Here is a 12,897-nt window from a genome sequence, read left to right as displayed (position 1 = left end):
AGCTCATACTCATAATTTCCACACTTTACTGCTTCTTTATCTGTTCCCTGTTATTGATGTTACCATCTTCCTGGGAACCAGCTTCAAAACCTCAGCATGAGGACTTCCCTGGCCGTCCAGAGGTTCAGACTCTGCACTTCCAATGCAAAGATACACATTGTGTATCCTTGAAGCAATGCCAGTGTTCCAGTTTTACTTTTGATTTCTCCAATAACTGATTAGAATTGAATTCTTGACTCTTGGCTTTTTCTCATTAACATGCTGGGAAGTGTGAAATATTACAAAGATTAGAGGCTTTGGAATTCATGAGCTTTGCGTTCAAATGCTAGGTATATTATTCCCTAACTCTACCATCCCCTTCCAGTGCCCAGTTTATTCTCTTTTTGAGGCTTTTTCCTGACGCATCAAATATAACCAGTAATACCCTTCTGACGTTGTTGTTAGGGTTAAATTAGATTAGATATGTAAAATACATACTGTGCATTTCACATAGTCTGCACTCAATAAATGTTGTTCCTGTCCTTCTGTAAATGTGATGTAAGAGCTGACAGAATCAATAGGTTCATTCTGTACATAGGTGATCCTTCAGGATTCTTAGATGCCTTAAATGGTTGAGGATTGCATGACCCCTCATGCTGAGAGTCCCAAGTTTGTCAGCCATGTGTGTTTTGTAGCAATCAGCATGCTAGCTCCTTGGGTCCGACAGTATTCAGTGTACCTGCCCATCCCCCTCACAATGAGTTAGCTTTTTGCTGTGCCTCCATAGATGTCATTGTCCCTGAGAATGGAGAGCCAGTGGGCACCAGAGAGATCAAGTGCTGCATCCGACAGATCCAGGAGCTCATCATTTCCCGGCTTAATCAAGCAGTGGCTAACAAGCTGATCAGCTCCGTGGATTACCTACGTGAGAGCTTTGTTGGAACCCTGGAACGGTGTCTGCAGAGCCTGGAGAAGTCTCAGGATGTCTCGGTTCACATCACCAGTAATTATCTCAAACAGGTACTCAGAGGGTAGTTAAGAGCTGGCCACAGATAACACAGGAAACAGAATCCACCCACAAGCCCAGCTTCAAGTTAGCCAAGAATCTCCGTTTCAGTCTTCACGCCAGTGCAGTTTGAATTTTGTTCTCCTGTCTCACGACCACTGTCTGTGGAGGTGCTTGTGAACTGTCAGGGTGCAGTCCAGCCAGTGAGCAAGACGACGGAGATGAATCAGACGGGTCCCACTGGTCACAAAACAGGGGACCACCATGCCTTGACTCTGCACATACGTGGCGGGGTAGATTTGGGACCCTTGAAACTGGACCATGTTCTTGAAATAAATATCATTTATTGCATTTTTATTTATCCACTTTACTCAGGGCATATTGACTCTCTTATTGTGTATTCTTTTTCAGATCTTAAATGCTGCCTATCATGTTGAAGTCACATTTCACTCAGGGTCCTCAGTTACAAGGATGCTGTGGGAGCAAATCAAACAGGTAGAGGTTTTTTAGGGAAACATTTTTCAGCCCCTAATTGGCTCAAATGAATCTTGGTCTCTCCAACAGGAACTAATGTCTAGGATATCTGTCCTAGGCAAACTGATATCTGTCAGTATAGGTGGCTGTTGGTCCTGATTTTCTAGCCTGGGAAAGTTCTGATTTATGCCTGTTCTGAAATAATTATTAACTGTCCCCTTTAACTCTTAAAAGTAATGTAGGTAAATGATATTTTATGGAGCCATAAAACTCTTACTTCTCTAACTTTTTCATGTTTCTCTTCCCCAACCTAAGTGTTTTCTCAGAACCAGGCTTTGTTACCAAAGACCATGAGTATGATTTATTTTCTGGTATTCAGTCTGGTTCTTATATTGAATTATTTGCTGATTTAGAAAGGGATTTATCAGGCACCCCCAGTACTGTTTGTAATGTATTGAGGATTTGTGAACATGCATTCCAAGCCTACTGTTCTTTGATGCTTTCCATTGGACTGAGCCCCGATTTTGAGGTAGGTGAAATTGGAGAGGACTGTTGGACCTCATACAGCTCTGGTCTTAAGATCCTGGCCTGCTGAATGGGTAATCCAGTGAGGAAGGGGTGCTTCCTAATGGTTCCTGTCTCCCCTCCTCAGTGTTCTCACTACCCCTGTCCTTACAGATCATCCAGCGCATCACTTGGGTGAGCCCACCTGCCATCACACTGGAGTGGAAGAGGAAGGTGGCCCAGGAAGCCATCGAGAGCCTCAGTGCCTCCAAGCTGGCCAAAAGCATTTGCAGCCAGTTCAGGACTCGGCTCAACAGTTCTCACGAGGCCTTTGCAGCTTCCTTGCGGCAGGTGAGTCTGTAGGAAAGGAGATACAACTGGATCAAGCAGAGAGGAGCCTCATCTGCTGTGGAGTGCTTTATCTACTGCCCTCTATATAATTGTTTAAAAATCATCAGTATATTTTCTTTCTCTTGTGTTAGAGGATAATACTAAGTTACAGAGTGTTTCATCAATAAATGTTTCATGTGGATGTTTTTCTAACTCTAGAGAGAATGGAGAAAACTCAGTTAATTTCTCCTCACTTCACTGAGTGAGGAATGAAAATCAAAGGGTAGGAATTTTATATGAGTTTATATAGTATTTTAGGAATGAGAGACAAAAAGGGATGGCATTCCAACTTCCATGTGTGTGCTTGGTCACTCAGTCATGTCCCACTCTTTGCAGCCCCATGGACTGCAGGGGATTCTCAGGCAAGAATACTGGAGTGGGTTGCCATGCCCTCCTCCAGAGGATCTTCCCAACCCAGGGATAGAACCCAGGTCTCCTGCACCACAGGCAGTTTCTTTACCATCTGAGCCACCCGGGAAGCCCCCAACTTTCACAGTAGTTTGCAGTTATGTGACATTTGCTTGTGCCTTTTGGGGAGGGTGTGGGTGTGTGCAGGTGCATGTGTGTACATGTTTGTGGAGGGCAGGGTGGGTAGATGTGGTTATACATCCAGGAGGAAAAAAATTACTACTTAATGAGTGCTCACTACCTGCCAACCCCTGAGTTGCGTTACATGCATCTTACTTAATTCTCACAGTTACCCTCATGAGGTAGATATTGTTATCCCTATAATAGGTGAGGAAGCCAAAGCTGGGGACCTGATAAGCCATATTTCTTTCTTCTTTTTCTGTCCCAGCTGGAAGCTGGCCACTCAGGCCGGTTGGAGAAAACTGAAGATCTATGGCTGAAGGTTCGGAAAGATCATGCTCCCCGCCTGGCACGCCTTTCGCTGGAAAGCCGTTCTTTACAGGATGTCTTACTGCATCGTGAGTCCTTACTTTTTCCCTAGTAAATAGGAGGAGGCTTCTGGATACCTAACATCCTCATGTCCACTCTCAGAGAATCCCACTGTCTAAAGCTTGCAAAGCTGTCTAAGCATCTACTATTTTTTAATTTCTGATGAAGTCTGCTTGGTCCTACTGTTTATGTAGTTCAAATAACACAACCAAAGTTTATTTAAATTAAAGCAGTTAGGTTACTATTGGTTTACAAAACATCCACATTTCTTTCCCTGGCATAGTTATGACTTCCTGCTTCTACACAGGTCCGCATCTGAGAATCTTAAGAGTCGGTTGCCCAGCACGTTCACATCCTTCCTGCCTTATCTCTGTCTCTGTCCCTTACAGGTAAACCTAAACTGGGGCAGGAGCTGGGCCGGGGCCAGTACGGCGTGGTGTACCTCTGTGACAACTGGGGTGGGCACTTCCCTTGTGCCCTCAAGTCAGTTGTCCCCCCAGATGAGAAGCACTGGAATGACCTGGCTTTGGAGTTCCACTACATGAGGTAGGTTCTGCTCTCAGTCATCTCTGTGGGGAGCAGTTCTTCTAGAGAGGAACCTAGAAACCTCGTATAAATTTTGTACCGAGAGATACAGTGTGCTCTGACCCTCGGTTCCATGTCTCACAATGCTGTAGACCAGTATTTCGGTCTCTTCAAGGCCTTTACTCCTTTCCCTGCCCTTTCCCCCCATCCTAATTCTCAGACACATCCTTATATTTGCCTTTCTTCCTTAGTCCTCAAGGCCTGTCCCCTTTCAGATTCCATAATTCTTTGTCCTTGTTAGAGAGGCCATTCTCTTGGCACTCTCTGTCCTGAGGGCCATTACTCTGGGCCTGGACTAAGCATGGTCACCCGTGGTGACATGCTACTCGAGGATAGCACCAAGATGCTCTAGCCAGGCCTCTCTGCTCCTCACCAGGTCTCTGCCAAAGCATGAGCGCTTGGTGGATCTGCACGGTTCTGTCATCGACTACAGCTACGGCGGTGGCTCCAGCATCGCCGTGCTGCTCATCATGGAGCGGCTGCACCGGGACCTCTACACAGGGCTGAAGGTGAGGGGCCGACAGGGAGTGGCCAGCTTGCAGCCAGATTCACGGGTTCCTTTCTGGCCTTCCTCCCTTCTTCCTGATTCAGAGCCTCTAGCTCTCATAGGGCGTTTTTGGAGTAATCAAACTATTACCTTCAGCTCCAAAACCCTAAAAAATGTCTCATAAGTTGTTTCTTTGGCCCATTTTATGTCTAGAATATTGCAGTTCACGACTTTTACCTATTGTGGTAATGATAAAAATCTAGACTACACAGAGGAGCAGAAGAGCTTCCTGTAACTCTACTATTCTTTCTTTCTTTTTTCTTCTCAGTGAATTAAACCAGTTTTTTTTTGTCAGCAAATATTTATTAGTGGTTACTTTGTACAAGGCCTTGTATTAAGCAACATAAGAGGATATCAAAACATATAATTGGGAAAAAATATATATATATATAAATTTATTTTGGCCAAGACTTGAAAAAAAATTGTAGCCAGTTATCATTTCATGAACAGGTGGCATTTGAGTTTGATAATACCCTGGTGGGTAAAATTTGGGCAGATGTTGGAAAGAAGAACTTATACCAGGGGAAGAAGTAGGATAGTGCCCAGGACTTGTGAAAGACACTATGACTGTGTTGGAGCAGGTGGTTCATTTGGGGAATAGAGGGGAAATGATATGCAAAGAAGTGTTGGGAACAAATTATAAAAGACCAAAACTGTTAAGAATTCCATAAAATTCAAATTCTCTTGTAGACAGTGAGAAGCAAAAGATTTTGAATGAAGGTAAAATGTTCTCAGTTGAATGCTGAGTTCCTCTCATCTAAAACAGACCCCAGGAGGGAAATAGAGAGGTTTCTTTTGTTTGTCCTCTTCTACACTGGAGCTAGAAAAGCTAAGCCCAGACAGAGTGTCTGGTAAGTTTCTTCTCACAGGTACCTCTTTTCCCAGTTTATATGGAAGCTTTCAGAAGTAAGACAGAAGAATCTTTAGAAATGCTTGCAGGAGCCATGAGAAATCAATAAGATGAAGAAAAGGACTCTCCAAGTGGCTTTCTTTCTTCATTTCAGGGGAGTTAGGCTCAGCACCTTGAGATGCTTTTCCATAAGTGGGTTAGAGAACCATATATAGGCTTTTGGATAAGTGATATAACATTCTCCAGAATTCAGAAGACCCTAAATTGGAACCTTGCTACAAGTAACATGAATGACTTTGGCATTTGAATCCACAAAACCAAATCTGGACTAACTAGGCCTACAAAACAATGGAAGTAAATCTGCCTGAGAGTCCTAGAAATACTCACTCTGAGCCTCTGAGGCAGTTCTAGAGTTTATTCAGGTTAGAGATGAGCTCATGCCTTCAGGTGTTTAGCTGTGGCTCTCCTGGTCACTTTGGGGATCATCCAGCTGCCTGAGTGCTGCCTGCAGGAGACGTGCTCTGGCCTTACAGCTTGCCTTTCCTTGCCTTCCCTTTGTCTCCCTCTCCTGCCTGCCTTCCTCGTCGCTGGCTCTCACCTGCTTCTCTGCCTGGTACCCTAGTGTGCGGCCTCTCAGTACCTCACAGAGGAACTCTTAGTCGGTATAAGCGAGTGGGGTTGAGGAGTCGTCCGCTTGGTGACACGTAAGCCCTTTTGTCTCCCCAAGGCTGGGCTGGCCCTGGAGACCCGTTTGCAGATAGCCCTGGATGTCGTGGAGGGAATCCGCTTCCTGCACAGCCAGGGGCTTGTCCACCGTGATGTCAAACTGAAAAACGTGCTGGTAAGTAAGAGCTGTTTCGCCAAGATAACTCCCTGTCTCTGCATGTAAGTGACCTTTGGAAGGAAGTACACATAAATAGGGGCTTCCCTAGCGGCTCAGACAGTGAAGAATCTGCCTGCCATGGAGGAGACCTACGTTCAAGCCCTAGGTCGGGAAGACCCCCCCCCCCCCCCGAGGAGGGAATGGCTGTCCACTCCAGTATTCTTGCCTGGAGAATTCCACGGACAGAGGAGCCTGGCTAGGTACAGTCCATAGGGTCTCGAAGAGTCAGACACGACTGAGCGACTAATACTTTCACACATAAAATAAATCTGTTCACAGGAAGAGCCTGGGGTGAGAGTAGAACAGTTCACAGCAGAATAGATGGATGGTATCTTGGACTTGCAGCTTAGGGAAGAATTGTGTCATAGGTCTAGCTTATATTGCTTAAGGTTTTTTCTCCTAACCCTGGTGAGAAAATTTAAACTTACAGAGAAGCTAAAAAAGTGGTGTGATGAAGACCCACATGCTGCTCATCCAGATCCATACTCTCTCTCCTAGTGTAGGCTCTCTTTGTTTCTGTCTCGCTCTCGTCACCTGCATGTGCACACACACTTTTTTACTGAACTATATGAGAGTAAGTTGCAGATAAAGGTCTGCTTCTAGGGAATTTCCTCGTGATCCCTGGCCAGGACTCCGTGCTCCCAATGCAGGAGGCCCAGGTTTGATCCCTGGTCAGGGAACTAGATTCACATAACTGCAACTAAGAGTTCTCACGTTGCAACTAAAGATCTTGCACAACAGGATCCAGCCACAACAAAGATTGAAGATCCCAAGTGCTGCAGCTAAGGCCTGGAGCAGCTAAATTAATTAAAAAAAAAAAAAAAAAAAAAACAACTTTGCTCCCAAATACTTCAGCTTGTATCTTCTAAGGAAAAGACATTCTTCCACATAATTAAAATGCCATTATCAGGGCTTCCTTGGTGGCTCAGTGGTAAAGAATCCACCTGCCTATGCAGGAGACACAGAGGAGTGGATTTGATCCCTGGGTTGGGAAGATCCCCTGGAGGAGGAAATGGCAACCCACTCCAGTATTTTTGCCTGGGAAATTCCATGGACAGAGAAGCCTGGCAGGCTGAAGTTCATGGGGTCATAAAGAGTTGGACACGACTAAGCACAACACAGTTACAGTTACATAAAGATTTATAATATTGTGTTAGTTTCTGGTATATAGCAAGGTGATTCAGTTCTACATATCTGTATTCTTTTATCATATTCTTACCAATTTTATGCCATTACAAGATACTGAATATAGTTCCCTGTGCTATAAACATTGTTGATTATCTATTTTATATGTAGTAATTTATATCTGCCAATCCAAAACTCCTAATTTATCCCTCTGCCACCCCTTCCCCCTTTGGTGGCTGTAAGTTTGTTTTCCATGTCTATGAGTCTGCTTCTGTTTTGTAAATAAGTTCATTTGTATCATGTTTTAGATTCCACATAGAAGTGGTGTCATATATTTGTCTTTCTCTGACTTCTCTTCTTTTGATAATCTTTAGGTCCATCCATGTCACTGCAAATGGCATCATTTCATTCTTTTTTATGGCTGAGTTATATTCCATTATATATACATACAGTTGCTTCTTTATTCCTCTGAGACATTGATTTATTGCCTTGGACCTTAGGAAAGGAAACTTGAGGGAGTCATAAAAGCCCTCAGCTGACCAGAGGAGCTCAACCTTCTTACTTACCAACTTTCTGCCCTGGGTTCTGGAGGTCAGAGGAGAATAATCAGGAACTGAAATACTTTTCCTTAGTGTCCTTCATTTATTCATTCTTCCAACATTTGCTAAGCTCCTGATACGTGCTAAGCACTATGCTATATGCTGGGGATACAAAGATGAAAAAGACGGTCCTGGCATCAGGTTGCTTACAGTCTGGGGAGAAGCAACGGGAGTGAGTCTGGAGACAGGGAGATGGGAGGCAGAGCTGATTAAGTACTGCTGTGAGGTGGGTGCCTGCTTCTGAGCTTGGGTATGCAGTTGAGCGCTGTGTGCAGGACGAGGCATAGGCTGACTGGCATCCTGCTTTGTTGGCAGTTGGACAAGCAGAACCGTGCCAAGATCACTGACTTAGGATTCTGCAAGCCAGAGGCCATGATGTCAGGCAGCATTGTGGGGACACCAATCCATATGGCCCCTGAACTTTTCACAGGTAAGCTGGAGGGTGGGGAGTGGGTTTGGGCAGAGCTCTGTATTTTAACCAAGTGCTACCCTTTGGACTAAGTAATACCCTCAAGTACTACTGGCAGTTCTGGTACAGGGGGAGAAACCAGAACAGGAGAAACGCAAGACAAGTAGGGAGAAAAGTGAAGAGGTAAAGGAGCAAGAAAGACAGTTATAAATGGGAGTCACCAGCTACCTTGTGGCTGTCTCTCTGGGCTGTTAGTGCCATAATTGGCATAGTCAGCCAATTATTTAATCATAAAGTGTTGATAGAGTGAAGTCAGAAATACAGAAACAGATATTGTATATTAACACATATATTACAGAATCTGGAAAAATGATACTGATGAACCTGTTTGAAGGGCAGGACTAGAGATGCAGATGAGAGGATGGACTTGTGGACACAGCAGGGGAAGGAGAGGACGGAAGGAATTAAGAGAGTTGCAGTGACATATACGCTGCCACGTGTAACAGATAGCTAGTAGGAAGCTGCTCGGGCTCCCCTGGTGGCCAGTGGTGCAGAATCTGTCTCCCAGTGCAGAAGAGTCGAGTTTGCTCCCTGGGTCGGGGAGATCCCCTGAAGAAGGACACAGCAACCCACTCCGGTATTCTTGCCTGGAGAGTCGCATGGAGCATGACGTGTTACAGTCCATGGGGTCGCAAAGGGTCAGACAAGACTGAGCGACAGCAACATAAGGATCAGGAGTTAGTTGGACAGCTGTAGTTTTACACACATCGAAAAGAAGTAGGCAGTCACCATTTTTCTTTCCCTGACTTTAAAAAATTTCTATTCCCACTTCTATTATTTGATCTTGGCCACTTCATATTTAAAGTCCTTTGATCGTTTCTATTGCAGTTCATCCTACTGTTGTAAAAGTAATCTTTCTAAAATATTTTCTTCATGTTACCTCCTGCTCTAAAGCATAAATGACCCCTTCTCCCCACCGAATCCATACTGTCTGACTTTAAATATGTTTAAAATGTGTAAAAATGTTCTGGTTCCAACCTGTTTACCCACCTGTATTTTCCAATTTTATTTCCCTAACATGACCTTTCAGGATTCATCTTTTTGACAGTCCCATTAAAATTAAAGGCCTATTTTCCTTCTCCTTTGTCAAGTTCTAGTCTTGGTTCTCTTCTTAATCTTTGGCCCTCCCAGTGCCGTAATTTTTCATACTATAAAATGGGCATTATAAATGTGTCCTTTCTAACAGGGTTGTTATAAGAGATAATGGATACTAAAGGCTCTAGAAACAGTGTGAAAAGGCCTCCACTGATGCAGGTGAGTGTGATGCTGTTGCTTCCCTCCCTGCTCACTACTTGTCACCCTTTCTTGCTGCAGGGAAGTATGATAATTCCGTGGATGTCTACGCCTTTGGCATTCTCTTCTGGTATATCTGCTCAGGCTCTGTCAAGCTCCCAGAGGCATTTGAGAGGTGTGCCAGCAAAGACCATCTCTGGAACAACGTCCGGAGAGGTAAGCACCACGAGCCCTGCTTCGTTGTCACCCTTGGCGGGAGCACGCTGAAACCCCCACTCCGGCCACTCCACAGCAGGACCTCATACACGTTTAAACCACCATGGAATCCAGAAAAGACGTTTAAGTCCAACCTTTCTGTCCAGGCAGCATGGTTCTGAATTCTCAGAAAGGCTTTTTTTCTTTAAAATGTCTAATTCTTCAACTTCCTATGCCAGTATATTCCATTTTTTCATCACTCTTACTATTAAGTTCTAACCTAGATAACTGCAGTTGAAGCCAAAGCCTCTTGCATCCTTTAACATCCTGAGCCCAGCTGGGTAATTGGCTTCGGAGCTGATCATGCCTCTTTGTTGTGTCGGTCCCTTCTCGCTGCCTCTGGTCTTATTTCGATGCTCCGTTCTCTAGGGGCCCGTCCAGAACGCCTTCCTGTGTTTGATGAGGAGTGCTGGCAGCTGATGGAAGCCTGTTGGGATGGTGACCCCTCTCAGAGACCTCTCTTGGGCATTGTCCAGCCCATGCTCCAGGGCATCATGGACCGGCTATGCAAGTCACATTCTGAGAGGCCAAACAGAGGACTCGATGATTCTACTTGACAGCAGAGACCTTTCTCTTTCAGTCTTTTTTTTTTTTTCCTTCCCCTCACCTTTTGGCTATGGGAAGAATTTGACATTTATTCGTTACAGAGTGCTCCCGAGGGGACTGATGCTTGCTGGGAAACTTGAGACCCTCCCAGGCAGAGATGACTCCCAGATAGTGAAGAGTCGGATGGCTATTTAAGCACATCCGGCAGTCCCCTGTGCCCAGGCTATTTCTTTAGCCAAAAAAAAAAATCAGTATAAATCTCTTCTGTATGAAATTTCAAGAAAAGTCATACACAGTTCCCTTTTCCAGACTGTCTTTTAGCTCCAGCTATAATCAGGACTCTGTGCTTCCATTGTGGAGCCCACATTCCCAACATTCTTTGAAGCCTTAGTAGTCCATACTCCTGTTTACACATGGGAGGTTAGGTTTTTCTCTACCCAGAGCCGCTTTTCGGTTTATCCCCTATGGCCTAGTTTCTCAGACATTAGTTTCCTAGCAGATACCCCATATCGTTTGCCTGAGTAGGAAGACGCAAGGGAGGGGCTAATGCTTAGTAAGGAGATAAGTGGTTACAGTTCATTTTTTAAAAAGTATTCCAAGAAAAGGTGCAAAATATTCCTGAAAGTCTCCAGGCCAGCCAAAGTCCAGATGTAGATATTTGGAAGTGTTATTTAAACACTCAGCAGGCTGAGTACGGGAATACATATGTGTAACATGTGTGTATACTTTGCATTTGTTTAATAACAGTGTCCACTAATTTTGGGTTCTTTGTTCCTTGGCACCCATTATTTAAGTGATGGAATGCCATGAAATGTACTGTATTGTATATTACTTGGGAAGACACTAGATATTCAAAGAAGTCTGGAAGGACTTGGGCTGTAGAGGGCTCCACAAGACCAAAGTCTTGAAGATTTTACCTCCTAGTTTTGGTTGTCTGTGCTCCCACGTGATGAGGTGAGATTGTGGCTGGGGGAGGAGGAAGGGTGGGGAGAAGAATTACCCTTACTATGTTCCCTCCTTCTTACCGCCTGAATTAGGGAAATTCACCTCAGCCTGAAAATGATCACCTGGCCACTTTTAACGCGCTTGAAGTCTGGTCACTTCTGTTGCTTCAGAACTGACTGAGGAGCCTTCCTGCCAAGCAGTCAGGAGACACAGTGGGGCCTGGGGCTGCAGAGTAGCTGCTGTGGCCAGGGGAGCTGGCAGCAAGGTTGGTCTGGGCAGACTGAGGGATGCACGTTGGGGTGGAGTTCCCTAGACATGCCCTCGCTCCCTGGGTCCTCTGCAGAGAGGGGCTCATTGAGCAAAAGCCTTTCGCTTCTCTGGAAAGGAGGGCTGTGCTGGTTCTTCTCAGACCAAAGAAGTCATTTGTGACTCCATCAGTTTTAAAGGGACAGAGCCTGGGCAGCAGCTTCTCCTAATTTTTAACACTAAAAGAAGAGAGTGAAAGGGAAGGCTGTCTTCCTGCTACAGATAGAGACACGGACTGTGCGACTCTCAGCTCCTGGCTGTCAGCTCTCCATGGCCTTTTTTTTTTTTTTTTTTTTTTTGCATTTTTGCTTGAGCTGCCAAAGAAGCATTGAGAAAGTTTTCCCCTGATGAGAGAAGTGGTTTGGGCAGCAGGGCTGCGAGTGATACCCGCACTGAGTGACACTTTATTTTTGGCTTATTGTTTAGCACTGAGAAGCCAAGGGTTGCTGACTGTAATAGCACTTTGGGGGATAGACTCCCCCCGGCCTTGCTTTGGAGAGAAGGCATGGGTGGTATTCCATCTGACTAGTTAGGAAGTTCATACTGCATCACAGTGGGATAAATAGCCCTCCAAGAGTCCACTGCCAAAAGAGTAGTTGCTTTCTTTGAGTTTTCAAAGCTTGATTTTTGGATTTGCTGGACCAAATAACCCACTTTTTCTTTAAAAGAAAAAAAGAGGGTTTATCCTTCTAAATATGAGGGTGGGGTGGGTTAGGGCTAGTGTGATATTTAAGTGGGTTAGGTGCGAGTAACTTTGAGAAACTTGTATGACAAACTCCCTTGGGGATTTTAAATAGCACTACTGTTCTTAAAAGGGTTTTATTTTTAACTTTATTGCTTTGTTAACATCCAGTCCAGCTGAGCTGATGGAAAACAGGCTGTGTGTGAACACTTGACATTGGAAACCAGTCTGGATAGCTTGTTGTCTTTTGTCTTTAGGTAATGTTTTTGTTTGTTTGTTTTAAAGGACTAATGTTTATTATTACAGTGTTAAATAAAAGTGTAATATACTAAGTATGTAGAATAAAAGTGCAATAACGAGAAAATTACTTGGGCACAAACTCCAGTTCTTACACCCTCTCCCTTCCTGTGCTCCCCGTCCCTATCCATAATATTCTTACAGCAGGACAGTGTTAATTGTGTATGTTTTTAAGCCACGCAACTATGGGTTAAGTCTTCACTTAGTGTAATTTTGAATGGCTGGACTTGGTTTTATAGAGTGTACTTCTGGGATACACACACACCAGATGTGCTGTATAATAAAGATCGCATTAACATTTTAGGTTTACATCTATTTGGCTTTT

The 12,897-nt window shown here is 44.5% G+C and overlaps 1 protein-coding gene across 1 annotated transcript in view; it reads left to right on the top strand.

The window, feature by feature from the left end:
* The window catches only part of DSTYK (dual serine/threonine and tyrosine protein kinase), a 50,325-nt gene extending 37,683 nt beyond the window's left edge, over positions 1-12,642 (top strand). Inside the window, exons 4-13 of the mRNA XM_061159907.1 lie at positions 767-999; positions 1,397-1,480; positions 2,138-2,314; positions 3,150-3,279; positions 3,640-3,796; positions 4,212-4,344; positions 5,960-6,073; positions 8,155-8,269; positions 9,623-9,757; positions 10,166-12,642. Coding sequence (XP_061015890.1) covers positions 767-999; positions 1,397-1,480; positions 2,138-2,314; positions 3,150-3,279; positions 3,640-3,796; positions 4,212-4,344; positions 5,960-6,073; positions 8,155-8,269; positions 9,623-9,757; positions 10,166-10,353 — 1,466 coding nt within the window. The 3' untranslated portion in view covers positions 10,354-12,642. The remainder of the gene's footprint in view (positions 1-766; positions 1,000-1,396; positions 1,481-2,137; positions 2,315-3,149; positions 3,280-3,639; positions 3,797-4,211; positions 4,345-5,959; positions 6,074-8,154; positions 8,270-9,622; positions 9,758-10,165) is intronic.
* Positions 12,643-12,897: the final 255 nt, after the last annotated feature.

This window comes from Dama dama, chromosome 14 (genome assembly GCF_033118175.1).
Source record: "Dama dama isolate Ldn47 chromosome 14, ASM3311817v1, whole genome shotgun sequence".
In the NCBI taxonomy this organism is placed as follows: domain Eukaryota; kingdom Metazoa; phylum Chordata; class Mammalia; order Artiodactyla; family Cervidae; genus Dama; species Dama dama.
This window is presented reverse-complemented; position numbering and strand designations above follow the sequence as displayed.